This window comes from Macaca fascicularis, chromosome 5 (genome assembly GCF_037993035.2).
Source record: "Macaca fascicularis isolate 582-1 chromosome 5, T2T-MFA8v1.1".
NCBI lineage: Eukaryota > Metazoa > Chordata > Mammalia > Primates > Cercopithecidae > Macaca > Macaca fascicularis.
In genome coordinates, this window is record NC_088379.1 from 115,402,558 (window position 1) to 115,420,957 (window position 18,400).

An 18,400-nucleotide genomic window follows, 5' to 3' on the forward strand; every position below is an offset into this window, starting at 1 on the left:
TAGCAAACTAAGTAGTATTCAATAGTCTTACCGTTAATAATACTTACTTGACAACATATATATATATATATATATGGAGGTTAAGGCAAACAAGTAATTATGCCAATGTCATAAGAATTTCAGGGTAAGACAAACACAAGTTTAAATTCAAAGAAATGGAAACCCTGTAGACTTAACTTTGAATTGGAAATGTCACTATGACCCCCAGTTTTTTTTCTTTCTAAAAATAATTACCTCTTAGTTGTCCATTGTGTCCATTGATAAGGCCTAGAAGTCCTAACAATCCAGAAGCAATGAGCACTCCTTAGTGGCAGATTGTCTTCTCTACATACCATTTTCCATTTTAAAAAACAAGGCTCTTTGGAGAAAGTGCAATTCCACATCTGGGGCATAAAATGTAAAAGAAATATTTTGTACCGGAAAGCAAGGAAGCCATCGCAAGCTAGTTGGTGGTTCTGAAAGACTTGAAGGGGCTCTCACAAGCCAAAGATTAAATATTTTAAGCATTGCAAAGAACAATGATAGCAAAAAATTGAAATAAAAAAGGAAATTTCTTTATTTCAGTTAATAATTGCAAAAGAAATGATAGAATTATCATATTACTATTTTGCACTACCTTATGAGCCAATGGACCTAGTGATGATCACCAACGGCTGCTAAAACCATTAGGTGAAAAGCTGGCAGGGAACTCTAAGAGGTGGATGAGGCTGATAACACTGATCCCGCTGACTGATATCATCCCCAAAGAGAGACAACCAGACATTATGTGCCTCTTCATGGGACAGTAGGAAGTATTCTTGCAGAAGAGAGAGAGAAAAAAAAAAAGAACCTGAACACAATCAAGTCTGTAGATCTCACTATCAATTAACTACCAGTTTATGGGAAATACAGAGGATATAAAAACAATTTATACCACCACAAGGATGTAATCAGTGAGAAGGTGGGAAACTCTACATGACAAAAGACTCAGTTTTTTCAACAAATAAATGCTATGGGGTGGGGCGGGGGGGGGAACAGGGAGAGGAAACTGACATAGAATAAAAGAAAATTAAGAGACAAATCAATAAAATACAATGGATGGCCCTTGTTTGGATCTTCATTTGATTGATCCAACTATTAAAAGATATTTTGAAATAACTTGGGAAAATTCCACATGGACTGGATATTCGCTAATACTAAGAAAATACTATTTTTGTTAGGTGTTGTAATGGTTTTGTGCTTATGTTTTTTAAAAAGTCCTCTGCTGGAGATTTATGAACAGAATGTTTACTATAAAACACTCTAGCTATAATAATTTTAATAATAACAGTGAGGAAACGGAGGAAAACATTTGCGAAAGGCTGATTGAAGGTGAGTGTTGTATAGAGAAAGGTTCATTATATTGTTCTATCAACTTTTGTTTATGTTTGAAATTTTCATAATAAAAAACAAATAAAAGAGAAAGTCATGAGTTCACATTAATATTTACAATTAATGGCACCTTGACTAAGTACTTTTTTTTTTTTTTGAGACGAAGTCTTGCTCTGTCACCAGGCTGGAGTGCAGTGGCATGATTTTGGTTCACTGTAACCTCCGCCTCCCAGGTGCAAGTGATTCTCCTGCCTCAGCCTCCCGAGTAGCTGGGACTACAGGTGCGTGCCAACATGGCCAGCTAATTTTTGTATTTTTAATAGAGACGAGGTTTCACCATGTTGGCCAGGATGGTCTCGATCTCTTGACCTCGTGATCCACCCACCTTGGCCTCCCAAAGTGCTGGGATTATAGGTGTGAGCCACAGCGCCCAGTCTTTCTTTCTTTCTTTTTTTTTTTTAGGTGGAGTTTTGCTGTGTTGCTGGAGTACAGTGGCGCGATCTTGGCTGATGCTGACTACAACCTCAGCCTCCTGGGTTCAAGTGATTCTCCTGCCTTGGCCTCCCCAGTAGCTGGGATTACAGGCCCATGCCACCAAGCCCAGCCAATTTTGGCATTTTTAGTAGAGACGGGGTTTCACCATGTTGGCCAGGCTAGTCTCGAAGTCTTTACCTACAGTGATCTGCCCCCCTCAGCCTCCCAAAGTGCTGGGATTACATGCCTAGCTTCAGCTAAGTACTTTTACAATTTTGTTCTAATATAAAAATTTTCAGCCCTATTCCTAGCCAGCAGCCCTCTTTGCTGCCATTAGCAATACAGTCTCCCAACTTACAATGGTTACACTGAATAATTTGTCTACTTTACAATGGTGTGAAAGCAATAAGCATTCAGCAAAACCTGTACTTCAAATTTAAACTTTGATCTTCTCCCTGGCTAGTGATACGCATGCAATATTCTCTTATGATGCTGGGCAGCGGCAACAAATGAGACTTTCCAGTGTGCTGTGCTGCCAGATAGTTTTGCCCAACTGTAAGCTAATGTAAGTGTTCCAAGCACCTTCAAGGTAGACTAGGCTAGGCTATGATGTTCAGTAGGTTACATGTATTAAATGTATTTTCTACTCAGATATGTTCAACTCATGATGGGTTTATTGGGATATAACCCCATCCTAAGTTGAGGAACATCTGTATCTCCTTACTGGGTATTTTAATTAGATGTCCTAACCTTTCACTAAAACAACTGGATGGACACCTTCTTAGATCTTGAATACCACAACTAGACTGTACATATATACTTTCTTCCCTCCATCTCTTTTATATTTTCTTTGTCTTTTTGACCATCATTCTATGATCATTTGTTAATAAGTAGGTTTTCAAGGCATGAGCAGAAATTCAAAGCATAGAGGAATTCGGTTCCATTTAACAAATATTTATTGGGCATCAATTTTATTCCAGGCACTGTACTAAGTACTTAGGATACCAAAACAAAGAAGATGTAGTTCTCACTCTTCAGGAGCTTATAGTCTAGTGTGAGTCTCTGCAGATGTTATTAGGAGTCTAGGAACGGTTACTAGGGATTCCAGAAGAGATTGGAATTTTTTTTTTTTTTTTACATTCTTTTGAACTTCTTTCTCCATGTAATGCCAACACTTGTAGTGATGACTAGTGATCAAATAACTCTATTAGGAATTTTGCTAGAGGTCATTCACAAACATGACAGTGCTCCACACAACTATATTCATTTCACTGAGTCCATTCTCAGCTTTTGATGGAAGGCAAGGGGTACTGTTGATGACTGGTGGGTGTTGAATTAAGAAGGAGGGATAATAGGTTGAGGGAGAGGGAGAGACAATAGGTTGACAACATCAGCCTATCCTTCCTGATTTACATTTCCTGATCTTCCCTGGCCTCCCCTTATTCACAGTCAACTGACAGCTAATGAACTCTCCTGATGTAATAGATAAAGATAATATTTTAAGGAAGGAATTTTAATGCCCCATAACTCAAATGCCTCCCTGTTGCTTTGCTAATGTTGTAAACATTGCAAAACATGGTGTCACGCACGTCCATGTGAAGAGAGTCCACCAACAGGCTTTGTGTGAGCAACAAGGCTGTTTATTTCACGTGGGTGCAAGTGGGCTGAGTCCAAAAAGACAGTCAGCAAAGGAAGGTAGGGGTGGGACAGTTTTATAGGACTGGGGTAAGCAGTGGAAAGTTATAGTTAAAGGTGGCTATCTATTGTCAGCAGAGGAGGGGGTCACAAGGTGCATGGTGGGGAGATCATAAGACTCATGGTCCAGAAAAAAATGTCACGAGGTCGATCAATCGATCGGGTGGGGCAGGGCAGGAACAGGTCATAATGGAATGTCTAAAGGTTGGTCAATCAGTTAAGACAGGAGCAGGCTGTTTCACTTCCTTTGTAGTTTTCAGTTGCCTCAGGCCATCTGGATGTATGCATGCAGGCTTGGCTCAGAGGCCTGACACATGGAGCTTGTAGGTTAAAAGTGAATTGCATTTGAAGATAAAATTTTTTAAAAAAATTTCTTTGTTTAGTTTATTTTATACTTTATTAGCATCTGTGTTTTACAAACATGACTTATAGTCCAATGTGGTGATTTTTGAAGATGAACTGGGAGATGGAAGATAATTCTAAATCTTAATAATTCTGATAAAGTTAGTAATGAAGAATCACAACTTATCTCCAGCAAAATTGAAAAGACACTTAACTGCAAACCATAGTAAAAGAGCAGATAATTTTATATGACCTTTGGAAACCCAGAGTAAAGAATGTATTTTTTTTAAGTGACCTTCAGTAAAAAGGTCCAGAAAGCAAGTTATTTAGCAGAAGAACTTTTTGACCCGAAAAGGAAAAAGCCCCACAATTGATGGGACCTCATAATTTCAGTATGTATAATTACAGAGAGTAAGACGCCAGCATATGATGTAATGGCAAACTAAAACAGTTTCACTTTCAAAGTTTGATAAACTGATGTGATTGATGACATGTCACATAATGCTGCATAGCATCAAAAGAACCTAACAATTTCTCATCCAGGTTGATGAATCAACAGATTTCAACAACAAATGTCATAGAGTAGCATTTGTAAGATTTATAAATTACGGCAAAATTCAAGAAAATTTTTCTTCTATGAAACACTGCTGCAAAGAAGCAAAGGTAAAGATATATTTATTGTCTTGTCTTCATATTGGAAACAGAAGGTACATTTTGGAAGAACTGTGTCAGTATCTACTTACGGTATCCTATCAAGGACTGGTTTCTTTAGAGATTTCAATTCTCATTAAAATCCTGACATATTCACAACTCACTGCTTTCTTCCCAGAGAGTGCTGGTGTCAGAAAGTTTTGGAGCAAAAATCAAAAAAGTTCTAGATGATGCTATGAAGATGACTTATCAAACGCAGGGCAATTCACTTCTAAAATTTTTTTTTAAACTATGTGAAAACCTGGACAAGGCCCATATAAATCTCCTTCCACATGCATAAATCTTATGGCTTAGCAGATCATTTTGGGGGAAGCCAGCTGGCATGTCATGTCAGTACTCAAGCACCCTGTAAAGAGGTCCGTATGGCAAGGAACTGGCGCCTGGCAATAGGCAGCATCAGCTTGCTAGGCATGTCAGGGAGCTCCCTCAGAAAAGGATCCTCTAGCCCTAGTCAAGTCTTCAGTGGACTGCAGCCCCAGGTGATATCTTGATTGCAACCTTATGAGAGACCCTGGGTCAAAATCATCCAGCTAAGCTGCTCCTTAATTTCTGACCTACAGAAATTATGCAAAATAATGTTTATTGACACTATGGATTGGAGTGAGAGAAACTAATACAGATTCTGCTCCTTAACAGGACGCTTGACATAGAAAGTGAATCATAGAAATACATTCAAGAAAACAGTAGCCCAGATTTTACCAAATTCTTTGAAGATGAAGAATGGCTGCAGAAACTAGCATTTTTTTTTTTTTTTGCATTTATATAAAGAAATGCCCAACGCTAGGTAATTTATAAAGAAAGAGGTTTAATTGGCTTATGGTTCTGGAGGCTTTACAGGAAGCAAGGGGCTGGCATCAGTTTCTGGTAAGGTCTCTAGAAGTTTACAATCATGGCGAAAGGTGATGGGGAGCCAGTATGTCACATGGCAAGAGTGGGAGCAAGAGAGAGATGGATGAAGTCACAGACTCTTAAAACAACCACATCTCAAGTGAACTGACTGAAAACTCACTTATCACCAAAGGGATGGTGCTAAGCCACTCATGAGAATTCTGCCCCCATGATCCAATCACCTCCCACCAGGTCCCATCTACAACACTGGGAATAAAATTTCAGCATCATGAGATTTGGAAGGAACAAACATCCAAACCATATCACCTACTTAACAGACATTTTCATCACATGAACTAGTTGAACAAGGATCTTCAGGCCCTGGAGAAAATCGTTTTACTTCGAGTGACAAGATTTTTGGGTTTAAATAAAAATTGAATATTTGGAAAAGTTGTATTGCAAAAAGGGACCTTGAAATGTTTCCACTGCTGCTTGGACTTTAGAGTAAGGAAGTCTCAAGTCTTACTGAAAACCACCAGTGGGAATTGCAGAACAAAACTGAACAGTATTCTCCTTCCCCTTGAACACAACTGTATGACTAGATGAGGAACCCTTTCCTTGAATCTTCTCAGCCTGAGCACCTGACTTTGAGAAAAGAGGAAGAACTTTGTGAATGTATGACTGTAGATATAAGATGAAATTTACTTATTTGTGTTTCTTCTTCTTTTGATACAGATTCTCGCTCTGTTGCCCAGGCTGGAATGCAGTGGTGCGATCTTGGCTCACTGCAACCTCTGCCTCCCGGGTTCAAGCGATTCTCCTGCCTCAGCCTCCCAAGCAGCTAGGATTACAGACGCCCACCATCACGCCCGGCTAAGTTTTGTATTTTTAGTAGAGACAAGGTTTCACCATGTTGGCCAGGCTGGTCTTGAACTCCTGACCTCAGGTGATCCGCCTGCCTTGGCCTCCCAAAATGCTGGGATTATAGGCGTGAGTCACGGTGCCTGGCCTGATTTATGCTTCTACAAGTTTTGGATTTCTGAGAAAGAAGAGCAGCTTGACATGTTTAGGACAGTAATAAACATTTTGACATACTTTTAAACTTCTTGTTCAAGCAAGCTTTTTCTAAGTTTTAAGAGTAAAGACAGAAATCATCTCATTTCAGTTGAAAATGAAATCTGTATGTGACAATCTTAAGTTCAATTCAGAACTGAGCCAATACACAGCAAAAGACAAGCAAAGGTTTCACACTAAATAGGTAATTTTCATTTTTTGTTTCAAAAATAATACACTTACACGTATATAGGCCCATAAAAAGATCAACATTCGTTAAAATCAAATTGCATCATTTACTAAACTAAAAGAAAAAGAAAAAGTAAAGTTTCTTCTCTCACTTATTTTGTTTGTTTGTTTTGAGACCAAGTCTTGCTCTGTCGTCTGGGCTGGAGTGCAGTGGCGTGATCTCGGCTCACTGCAACCTCCGCCTCCCCGGTTCAAGCGATTCTCTTGCCTCAGCCTCCCGAGTAGCTGCGATTACAGGTGTGCGCCACCATGCCCGGCTAATTTTTGTATTTTTAGTAGAGAAGGGGTTTCACCGTATTGGCCAGGCTGGTCTCGAACTCCTGACCTCAAGTGATCCATCCGCCTCGGCCTCCCAAAGTGCTGGGATTACAGGCGTGAGCCACCGCACCCCGCCTACAAAGGTATTTTAAAATCCCCCTTACAATAACCCTCTCAGTTAGATAGGTACCAAGTTCCACCCTCTTCTAAACACGATGTCAATATCAAGGTAAGGTCTCAGAGGGTTTGGTTGTAAAAGGCTCCAGCCAAATTTAATAAATGGGAAGTGACTACCTTTATTTGTGAGAGAAGCTTTGGAGAATGTGGAGGAAGCAGATGTCAAATATAAGGGGCTTAAGGCGAGAAGAGGGAGAGGAGCCTCCAGCACAGTCTGCTTCACATCCTGTCGGTGCTCAAAACATACTTGAATGAATACCCGGTACAAAAGATGGTTTGGTTTTCTATAAGACAGCATAGTTTCTTTAAAATTACACAAACACATGCATTGCTTTTTTCCCTCTAATTAGTGAGACCATAGCGCAAAAGAACAAGCACAGCTGAGCGCTCAGTGGTGCGAAAATCAAAAGGTCGGGAAGAAACAAGAAACTCAGACAAACGCTTCCGCCGGCTGTGACAGGTTCTGAGGCGACCAGATCCACTGGACATAGCGCGGCTCAGATACCTCAGAGACCTGTCCACACAGTTGCTGAAGTTAGCAACAAACTATTGAGCGCTGTTGGGGACCATTTAGTCTGAGAAGCAAATGCGCAAATGCGCCCAGCCAGTCGGCACGGACTTCAAAAACCAACCTTGTTTCTTGCAAGGTGCTGGCAGTTGTTCTGGCAGTCAGGGCGGGAACCAAACAGAAACCCACCCCGCCTCTGGAAGAGAAGGCGGATCCCTAACGCCAGCTATCTCCAAGAGCAGCATTGCCGCAGCACTTCCGGGACGTCGTGCTGCGAAGGACGCAGCTATTATACGTCACTTCCACGGCGCGGCGTTAGGCAAGTTGACCTCTCTGTTGTAAATTAGTGGTTAAGATTAGATATTATTGCCACTTTTCCAAAGCTAAAGGCTGTTTTGGAACCAGTGTCGCTGGTTCCGTGCGTGACTACCTTTTTTTTGCAAACCAGTTATTCAAGTTTCTGGTCTAAAAAACTCTGTGGCTGTACGGTAGCCGAGGAGGTTCCAGCGCGGCGGAAGTACCCAGTAGGTGGGTGTGCGCGTAAGGCCAGAGCCAGAGGGGCACGTGGCGCCGGTGAGTGACCGTAGAAGCCGGAGGATTTGAAAATGGTGGACGCGGAACCCAGCTGCCGGAGGGAGGGAAGAAGGAAGGGGATGCAGTGCGAAGACCTTGCTGTCCGAAGGGGGAGGAGGTACTAATCCTGGGGCGGCAAGGCTGGTATGTTTGGTCGGTCGGCGCTCAGGAGACCATGAGGAAGTAAACTCTTCACCCATCAGGTTGGTGGTCACTGGCTGTCTGACCGTGGGTGAGGTGACAGGGCTGCTTTTGTCCCCTTTATGGTGTTCTCACCGCGGCTCCGAGGGGTTGGAGTGTACTCAGATGCTACAGTGATCGGAAGACACGGGTCGTTTTTTTTTTTTTTCACCAGGGAGGAGAGAGAATGTCTTTTCGAGGCGGAGGTCGTGGAGGCTTTAATCGAGGTGGTGGAGGTGGCGGCTTCAACCGAGGCGGCAGCAGCAACCACTTCCGAGGTGGAAGCGGCGGTGGAGGCGGCGGCAATTTCAGAGGCGGCGGCAGGGGAGGATTTGGACGAGGGGGTGGCCGCGGAGGCTTTAACAAAGGCCAAGACCAAGGACCTCCAGAACGTGTAGTGTGTATGCAGTCTTCAATATTTAGCCTATTTGAAGGAATAGGGGTGGGTTGTGGGTTTGTGTTATTAGTCCAGCAAGTTTGGGATACACAAGCCTGTGTGGAGAATGATGTAAACTGACATAATCGTACAGTAGCATGTAAGGGTGGGGTGGGGAGATCAAGAAAGCTGAGGGATACTTAAAATGCATCATGGAGGTGGAACTTCAGGGTTGACAGGAAGATATTAAATAGGTAATAGTGAGTACTTATCCCTAATTCCCCGATTTTACAGATGAGAAAACTATGATTTAGAGTTAAGTTTTTATAGCTGAAATATAAGTATAGCTGAAATACAGGCTGGGTGCCGTGGCTCACGCTTGTAATCCCAACACTTGGGAAGCTGAGACAGGAGGATCACTTGAATCCGGGAGTTAGACACCAGCCTGGACAATAAAGCAAGGACCCTGTCTGTACAGAAAAAGAAATACAAAGCCAAGTATTCTGACCACAAAGCCCATGCTTTCCATTACTACTTAAAAGTAGATAAGTGAGAAAACAATTTGCTTGAGAGGGAAACTGCCAAAGAGGAAGTCGAGAAAAAGACCCATTTAGGATAGTTTTATAGTAATTAATAATGAGATGGGAATGGAAGTCACAGAGAGTGAAACTTACTACATTAAAGAGGAGAGAGGGTGAAGAGTGTCTAAGAATGGTTGGATGAGTATGCAGGATGGTTTGAAAGGAGCAGTTTCTAGAATAAAAGGTCCCAGCCTGCAAGCTGTTGTACCAGTCCATACACGAGGCATTGAGAGCCTGATTCAGGATGGTGAGGAAAAAAAGGAAGGATTAGATAGAGAGATTTCAAAGGAAACAAAATCGGTAGAACTTAGCTAATGCTGATAATAAAGGGTTCCAGGTTTTGCGCTTGGGTGATAGGAATGAAGAGTTGGTTTTGCAGGAATGTGTTAATTATTTTAGTTTAGGGGGACAGTCTAGTTAGTTAGAACTAAAGGTAGTTATTTTGAGATTCCAAATGTCCTTGAAAACAATGAATCATTGTTAAAGAGGTGGTAGTGGGAATGGGAAAGTTCTGAGGCAAGAGAAAAAAAAAAAGAACAAAGGGTAATTCTTTTAGGGGTTGAAGAAAAGGGGTGAAGAAAAGGAATAACCAAGAGAATGAAGCAGAGTTTTGAATCAGATAATAAATTTTAATAAGATAACTGTTACATGTGGAATGGTCTCAATGTGCCAGGCACTGTTTTAAGCACTTGACATTGGTTATTCCATTGAGTCCTTACATTACTGTATATTAGGTATAGCTGTACATTATATGTTACTAGTGTCTACTAAAGAGGAAACACTGAATTAGAGAAAGGGTGGGTAACTTCTCCTAGGTCACATAGCTAGTGTGTTGTGGAGTTGGTATACCAGCCCAGGAAGTCCACACTCTTAATGACTGTGGTCTTCTGCCTCAGAGGAGAGCAGGTATGGTGAAGTCCCAGGTAGCCAAGAAGAAAGCTTCCAGAAGAAGTTGGTCAGTATCGTTTGAAATAGTTCTGTGTTTTAATATTTTCTTGTCCTATTTCAGTATTAGGAGAGTTCCTGCATCCCTGTGAAGATGACATAGTTTGTAAATGTACCACAGATGAAAATAAGGTGCCTTATTTCAATGCTCCTGTTTACTTAGAAAACAAAGAACAAATTGGAAAAGTGGATGAAATATTTGGACAACTTAGAGATTTTGTATCCTTTTTCATTGGAAGACCTAATAATATTCAAAGGTTGCTATTTGTATTTTTGTGAGGAGGCGGTTAAGTGTAAATTAGACTTGTTGCTTCATTAAATTAGACAGGATTGCTACAGATTGGACCATGAAAGAGAATCAAGGGGAGAATGTATTCATCCATAGATATTAAAATGACAGACCCTAGAAAGGTGACTGTTTTTGGAAAATTCTAGAAATGATGGCCATTTGGATAAGTACTACAAGATTAAGTTGGCTGATTTGGATGTAGTGGTGCCACTGGAAATGTAGAATTAGAAGCTGTTTGGTGCCCCCGCTACCCTGGAAACTCCTTCCTTGCTTTCTCTCTTTCTTTCTCTTTCTCTTTTTTTCTTTCTCTGTCTTTCTCTTTCTCATTTTCTCTTTCCCTGTCTCTTTCTCTTTCTCTCTCTCTCTCTCTCTCTCTCTCTCTCTTTCGCTCTCTCGCTCTTTCCCTTCCTCCCTCCTTCTCTTTTTTTCTTTTTTCTTTTTTTTTTTGACAGAGACTCTTTCTGTTGCCCAGGGTGGAGTGCAGTGGCATGATCTCAGCTCACTGCAACCTCCGCCTCTTGGGTTCAAGCAATTCTCATGCCTCAGCCTTTCAAGTAGCTGGGATTACAGGCGAGCGCCACCGTGCCTGGATGATTTTTGTGTTTTTAGTGGAGGTGGGGTTTCACCATGCTGGCCAGGCTGGTCTCAAACTCTTGTCCTCAAGTGATCCATCTGCCTTGGCCCCCTGAAGTGCTGGGTTTGCAGGTGTGAGCCACCACACCCAGCCCCTGGAAGTTCATTTCTTATCTTTCCTATATATGTCTATATATTCTAACTTTGTTTTTGAAATTATACATCAATTCAGAAGGTTTGATAGCGTCTTTCATCGTAATTGCTCATTTGTTCCTTAATAAAAATAATAGTATTTTTCAGTTAAATTGTCAGAAAACATGAAGGCTTCATCCTTTAAAAAACTACAGAAGGTGAGTCAAACTTATGATACTTGGGATCCTTGGTTTTATAAGGGAATGACCTATCTTAGGAAAGTCCTACTTGGAGCGCTTGAGATTTTCCCAACATATCACTAGTAAAGCTCTTAAACTGAAATGTTCTGTGCTATAAATATTGAACATACTAATCTTTGAAAGTGATTTATTTGATACAGCCTTTTAGAAAATAAAAATCACTACTTTTGCTTATATTACCAAAATCTGTAAACTGCTAGAGTAAGAGTTTTTTGTTGATGTAAAACTCTTATTGAAAAGCATTCATGACCAAACATTCTAGGTGGAATCTTAATTTATAAAACTTACGTTATTTGAGAGAAGGTAGGTACTAAGTGATTTCACAAGAACTTCAATAACATGATATATGCTGTGAAGGAAAAATACAGGTTGCCATGAGAAGCTTTGTAGTGCCACCAACGTTAGTCTGTAGTGTTTGCTGAAAAGGTGAGCTTGAAGCTGAGGTCTGATTGTTGACCAAGAGCAGTTTCCACAACTGGTTGCATGTCAGAGTTATCTTGGGGAGCTTTTAAGAAGATGTACTTCCAGTTTCCACTTCTGGAAATTTGACCTAGGAGCTCCTAAGTAGGGCCCAGGAAAAGCTCTTGGATAATTTTTTTTTTTTTTTTGAGATGGAGTCTCGCTCTGTCGCCCAGGGGGGAGTGCGGTGGCGTGATCTCGGCCCACTGCAAGCTCCGCCTCCCGGATTCAAGCCATTCTTTGGCCTCAGCCTCCCGAGTAGCTAGGACTACAGGCGCTGGCCACCATGCCTAATTTTTTTTTTTTTTTTTGAGACGGCGTCTCGCTGTGTCTCTGTCACCCATTCTGGAGTGCAGTGGTGCAATCTCAGCTCACTGCAAGCTCTGCCCTCTGGGTTCACACCATTCTCCTGCCTCAGCCTCCCGAGTAGCTGGGACTACAGGCGCCCGCCACCACGCCCAGCTAATTTTTTTGTATTTTTAGTAGAGACGGGATTTCACCGTGCTAGCCAGGATGGTCTCGATCTCTTGACCTTGTGATCCACCCGCCTCGGCCTCCCAAAGTGCTAGGATTACAGGCGTGAGCCACTGCGCCCGGCCAGCACTTGGATAATTTTGATGTAGTTAGGCAAACACTTGAGAGTTTCTGAGCTAGTGAAAGAGGAAGAGGAAAGTGCATTCCAAGTAGAGAGAACAGTGTGTGCAGTCTCTGAGAGCAGGCAACTGAAAGGATACAAAAAGGCAGACGTATAGGTTAGGAATGAAACATTTAGGAGAGGTGGGGAAAGTTGTGAATTAAGATCAGAGAGGTAGGAGGGGGCTTGATTAACTTAAGCCTTCAGGTCATAAGAAAGAGTTTAGACTTTAGTTTCAATTGTGTTTTATTTTTGAATGACTGGATGACACAGTTAAATGTATGCTTCAAAAGAATGCTGGGAAGATACAAAGGCACCTTGGGAAGAGGTCAGTATTGTGTGAGAGGAGCCAGGTAGGAGGCTATAATAGTTGTTCTGAAAGAGATGATATTTTGGACTTGGTAGTGACAGTGGAAATGGAAAAAATGGATATATGAAAGGTACAGGAAGTAGAATCAATAGGACCTTGTAATTGACTAGCTATCGAAATTAAAGAGGTGAAAAATATCACCATCTTTCAGATGTCTGACATCAACATCTTTGTGGGTGATGGTACCGATTAATTAAATGGGCAACAGTGCAGAAGATGGGGATTAGGGGAAGATAATGAGTTTGGTTTTGGACATAGTGAGGTTGAGGTACTTGTGAGACAGTCATGGTCAGAGGTTTAAAGGAAGAGTCTAGACTGGAAATAGAATTGGGAATTTGTTAACAATGTAGGAAGAAAGAATAAAAGAAAAAGAGCACCTATGAAAAGTTTTGGGGCATCTCCTAAAGCTAAATGTCTGTTAGTGGAAACTCAGAAGTAATTGCCAGTTAAAAAAAAGTAAACCACAAGCCTGTCATAAAAGTGGTATCACAAAAATTGAGAGTGTTTCCAGGAGGGACTGCTCAGCTATGGCAAAATGATGCAAAGTGTTCATTGGAAGACAGCCACATAGACATCAGGGAGTCATGGAGCCAGTGCAGTGGTGGGCCCAGGAGCCAGAATGGAATAGGAAATGAGAAGGAGACAATAGCTTGTTGTTAGCCTGTGGCTACTAGTTGTAGAAACCTTGGCAAATACTCACAGGATTGACTGCTTCTGGCATGCCTGGAGCTATTGAGCCCAGAAAGAAACAATGCTGAAAAGGGATTCTCATCTTGTGACCTGAAAAACAAAAAAGCTGGTAATAGCCACTTAAATTCATCAGAATCCCTGTCCCTTTTCTCAGAATTATTTATTTGAGGGCTTAGTTTTTTGGGTTTTTGCTTTTTAATTAGATACTAACTTGAGTACATTCTACCTCCCGGTTTGCGTACCCCCTGCTATGTTGAGATTCAGCCCTCTTTACCCAGCCTGCATTATTATGAAGTCTGTAGACCGGTGCTCGCCACTTGAACTTTCTGCAATGATGGGAGTCCCTGCCTAGTAAAGTAGCTCTTAGCCACATGTAGCTATTGAGCACCTGAAGTGTGGCTCATGTGACTCAGGAACTGAATTTTTAATCATTAATTAATTTAAATATAAGCCACCTGCGGCTAGCGGCTGCCATCTTGAACAGTAGATCTAGACAATATTTTTGAGATGATGGGCTGTGAAGGGAAGATGAGTAATAAGGTGATATCTAGAGAGGGATGCAGATATCTTATTATAAGTAATATATTACAGTTTTGAAATCCTCGTGTGTTTTGTGTAGAAGAACTATGATACAATATGCCCTTTACATTTCATTATCTGAGAAATGTCCTCTTTAACCCCAGTTATAGGATGTGTATAGTTTTTGTATATCCTTCATTACTTTGTGTGTTCAGAAGATAGTTACCGTTTTGATCTTTATTAAAGACTTGAAACAGCTTGTATGCGAATGCTTTATTTTGAATTTTAATGCTATGTTTTAAATAGTTTTATTTTTCTTACGGCAGTTCTGTTGAGTGGAAATGTTAAATAATCTATTTCTAAAGAGAAATGAGATTGAATTGGTCTTGATTTTTTTATATGCATGTAATGCTTATTGTGTGCCAAAGTGCAAGTGCCTTATATACATCACTTTTTTGATCATCACACAAACATGTGAGATAGATACTCTATTCTCTACATTTTACAGATAAGGAAACTAAGGTAAACTAACACAGGAACAGAAAACCAAACACCACATGTTCTCACTCATAAGTGAGAGTTGAACAGTGAGAACACATGGACCCAGGGAGGGGAACATCACACTCCTGGGCCTGTCAGGGGGGTGGGGGGAAGGGGAGGGAGAGCATTAGGGCAAATACTGAATGCATGCGGGGCTTAAAACCTATATGATGGGTTGATAGGTGCAGCAAACCACCATGGCACATGTATACCCATGTAACAAACCTGCTCGTTCGTTCTGCGCATGTATCCCAGAACTTAAAGTAAAAAAAAAAAAAAAAAAAAAAAAAAGAAACCTAAGGTAGTAAGAAATTAAGTCCCTGCCCAGAGATACATAGTAGAAAGTGGTAGGGTTGGGGGGGTTTGAACCCAGGCAGTTTTGACTCTATCATATAGCTTCTTAATGATTATACTCTACTGTCCCCCAAGTCGTACACTAATTGCTTTTATTATGTCTCCAGTTTTATATAGACCCATATAAGCTGCTGCCACTCCAGAGGTTTTTACCTCGACCTCCAGGTGAGAAAGGACCTCCAAGAGGTGGTGGCAGGGGAGGCCGAGGAGGAGGAAGAGGAGGAGGTGGCAGAGGTGGTGGCAGAGGCGGTAAGTTACTTGGGGAAAATTTCTGATGAAATTTCAAAGTCATAGCTGATTAATATAATACAATTTAGCTTTGTACATAGCAAACCCTCCCTTATGGTTCTTTTTATTAAAGCTGTTTTCAAATATTGGCAGATTGTCCATAACAATAATGCTTCATTTCAACAACTTGCTTAAAAAGAAAAAAATCTACTAAAGTATACTTTTGAGGGACTTCATTTCTTTGGGTTATTCATGTTTTCTTGGGCATTTTAATAAACCATAAGATTATCTTAATTTTAATTTCTTAGTTAATATCATTGAGTGTAGACTGCATACTGAAAGCTGGTCATACATTCTTTTAATTTCCGTGTATATTCTTTTAATACTCAGCAAAAGCTTTTGAGATAGATGATATCCTTATTTTATGAATGAGGAAATGGAGACTTACAGAAATTAATTTCCCCCGGTCAAACAATTGGCAGACCCAGAATTAAAATGCATATTTTCTGATGTCGTGTCAAGAACTAATAAATTCATTGCTGTGATCTCACTGTTTAGATGTACGCCTTTCCCCCAAGGTTTTGGCACATTCATCATTATGGGCAGCTAGGTGATCAGCAGGGCTCTGGGGAGTGAGACTGCCATGCCCTGGGAGTAGGAGGACGGGGAGTGATGAGGTAATGGGCAGAGCCAAAGTGGAAAGGGAGAGGAACTGAAAGTTGGGCTTAGACAGCTTTTGTTACTGGAGCCGAAAAAGAGAAGGAATGCTTTACTTTGGCATCTCTCAATGTAATCATCATTTCACTCTATAAAGTTACTTTTTTGTGTCCGTATAGGTAGGAAAATTTTCAGGGGTACCTTCTTGAGAATTTGATGAATAGAGATTCCCCTGTTCTCATTTGATGTTGAGTATCATTTAACATTTCAAAAAATTCACAACTATCTTATTTTTTTTAAATCTTATGTAGCTCAGTTAACCTTAACTATCATATTTATTATCGTGCCCCCAGAACAAAAGCACCCATATCTGCCATCCGTTGTTCTTAGGATACAAAGCCTTAGTTCCATCAAACTATCCTTAGTGGAATCAAAAAGTATTTATCATAAGCAAGAGCTAAGGCAATAATCATACATTTAACAAGACTGAATCATACTTTAACAAGTTTTTCTAATTTATTGAAATTGAATAATCTGGGGATTTAACCTGTTGCCCAGTTGGTAAACTACTAGTTTCTTCATTTTTGTCTTGTAAAATTTTTTCCGTGATAAAATATGTGAATCTATATTTATTCATTATAATTATAGTTATTGTATTGATCTTTGTAGACTTATCAGTATAAGAAGTTATATAGTTAATAACTTAATGTTTATTATTTATCTACTATTTAAATATTTTGCATTATTATTTAATAAATGTTTTTAGGTGGTTTTAGAGGTGGAAGAGGAGGTGGAGGTGGAGGCTTCAGAGGAGGAAGAGGTGGTGGTTTCAGAGGTAGGTATTATCTTTAAGTTGCTTAATTTTTAGAATTGATATTATCTGGCATTTTGTTTTTGCTTAAGTTTAATTTTTTCTGCCAGCAAGTATATGGAACACTATGGTGTTCTTTGCTTAGCCTAATTTGTGGTTTCATTTTATATCACTTGTTTTTGCGTTTTCAGTTTTTTAACCTAATTCTAATTTGTTTTGCTTTATTATTAATTTGAAAAAAAAGGTGTATATGAATCTGACAGTTACATTTGGTAAAGTATGGTTGCTAAACATTATAGGAACTAATGCTGATTTTAAACTTGAGATTTACGTTATAATACTATTAAAAATCCATTTTCTGTGCCCTTAATACTTTAATTTTCTCTTAATCAGGAAGAGGACATTAAGTGAAACAGTTGACAGACATCACCAGTTGACTTCTGTATTAACCTGCATGATCTGTTTCTACTGTGGATTGGAAACTTGGTTCTTTAGCAAGTCTTGAAGATCTTGGTCATTTTATGACAATGGATCAAAAATGTTAGCATCTAGAGCAATGTTGCTCTAGAAGAGCATGAACAAATCTTTCTAATGTTTTGTACAGTGCCTGGCACTTTGTGGGTGCCTAATAAATGGACGGGAGTTTTCATTTGAAGCATATTTGAATTTTTAAAATAAAGTGTTTTATTCCCTGAAGTTATTTAGAGTGTGTTTATTAAATGAAACCCATTTTTTGAAGTAGAAAGGAATAACTAAAACTTAAACATAGTGAATTGCAGATCGAAAAAAGGATTTATTTGTATTACTGATCTTTTAAAAAATAGGCTGCTGTAGCAGTACTTTAAGAGTATTTACAAATTAACACCCCCTTTCAAAACCCTGGCCTTTTATGTATGAGAAGATAGCTCTGTATTTCCCTTTTGTATTTTAATACATAAATCAGTTAAGCTGTTTCTCTAATTGCAATTAATAATTGATTTAAAAATTTTCCATATTAGTAACGTGTTAAAGATGGAGTAGCTCTGTTCAAGTGAAAAACTAGCAAGAAATTTTTAAAAAGCAGTTACTTTTTCTCATCCAACATGAATATTAAAAGTTTTACTGAATGTTATTTTTACTTTTTAAAAGGGACTCTAAAAGTTTAAGGTGTTATTGACTACACGTGAATATTTGATTGCATACTACATGTTCAGATTGCTGGGTAAGGATGTTAAAAATGAAATTAGTTTTGGTCACCATTGCTAGTGAATGTAAAGAAATGACTGTGGTAGCAAGTTAGAATGCTGTGATAGCCATTTACCCTGCCATTCTATTTTCACTTCTCAGAAGGAATGATGTTTCTATATCATTTGTTAGATTATCTAACATGCTCATGGAGGAATGCTCTTAAATGCTCATTTGAGGAGCATACAGTGTTGTCTTTGTCAGTATTTGGGGTTTTATCTTTTTTTGATTGATGGAATTGCAGCAGGATGAATTAATATATATGAGGAGCAAATGTGTTGAAAATTACAGTTTTCACAGTAATAGCCAGTTATGCTTTTACAGTTTAGAACAGGAGATTATTTGATTTAAAACTGTGGT

The 18,400-nt window shown here is 39.8% G+C and overlaps 2 protein-coding genes and 1 long non-coding RNA gene across 16 annotated transcripts in view; 1 reads left to right on the top strand and 2 right to left on the bottom strand.

Annotated features, from left to right (window-relative positions):
• The window catches only part of CFI (complement factor I), a 71,880-nt gene extending 63,995 nt beyond the window's left edge, over positions 1-7,885 (bottom strand). For all 9 annotated transcript variants that reach the window (XM_074040290.1, XM_074040286.1, XM_074040284.1 and 6 more), the window contains exon 1: positions 7,770-7,885. The gene's annotated coding sequence lies outside the window, so the exon portion shown is untranslated. The remainder of the gene's footprint in view (positions 1-7,769) is intronic.
• Positions 7,886-7,943: 58 nt separating this feature from the next.
• GAR1 (GAR1 ribonucleoprotein) lies at positions 7,944-17,512 on the top strand. Of its 5 annotated transcripts, none has more exons than XM_005555669.4 (7): positions 7,944-8,173; positions 8,574-8,799; positions 10,365-10,519; positions 11,453-11,512; positions 15,228-15,369; positions 16,772-16,840; positions 17,210-17,512. In XM_005555669.4, the coding sequence occupies exons 2-7, from the start codon at positions 8,586-8,588 to the stop codon at positions 17,221-17,223; spliced, it is 654 nt and encodes a 217-aa protein (XP_005555726.1). In that variant the 5' UTR covers positions 7,944-8,173; positions 8,574-8,585; the 3' UTR covers positions 17,224-17,512. The 5 variants fall into 5 exon arrangements, 4 of the variants coding, with proteins under 4 accessions (XP_005555726.1, XP_005555727.1, XP_005555725.1 ...); XM_005555670.4 differs by having other exon boundaries at positions 8,169-8,218; XR_012435017.1 differs by lacking the exon at positions 7,944-8,173 and adding an exon at positions 8,229-8,336 and having other exon boundaries at positions 8,574-8,795.
• LOC102119106 (uncharacterized) overlaps positions 11,842-18,400 on the bottom strand; it is an 80,763-nt gene continuing 74,204 nt past the window's right edge. For both annotated transcript variants that reach the window (XR_277312.4, XR_012435019.1), the window contains 2 exons: positions 13,718-13,797; positions 11,842-11,903 (listed from right to left, as the gene is read on the bottom strand). This is a non-coding gene — a long non-coding RNA (uncharacterized lncRNA). The remainder of the gene's footprint in view (positions 11,904-13,717; positions 13,798-18,400) is intronic.

Excerpts from the sequence above, each read along its gene's own strand:
- GAR1 (XM_005555669.4), top strand. The coding sequence starts at position 8,586 with ATGTCTTTTCGAGGCGGAGGTCGTGGAGGCTTTAATCGAGGTGGTGGA. Across the intron at positions 11,513-15,227 it reads CCTTTAAAAAACTACAGAAG|TTTTATATAGACCCATATAA; the intron begins GTGAGTCAAACT and ends TTATGTCTCCAG. Across the intron at positions 15,370-16,771 it reads CAGAGGTGGTGGCAGAGGCG|GTGGTTTTAGAGGTGGAAGA; the intron begins GTAAGTTACTTG and ends AAATGTTTTTAG.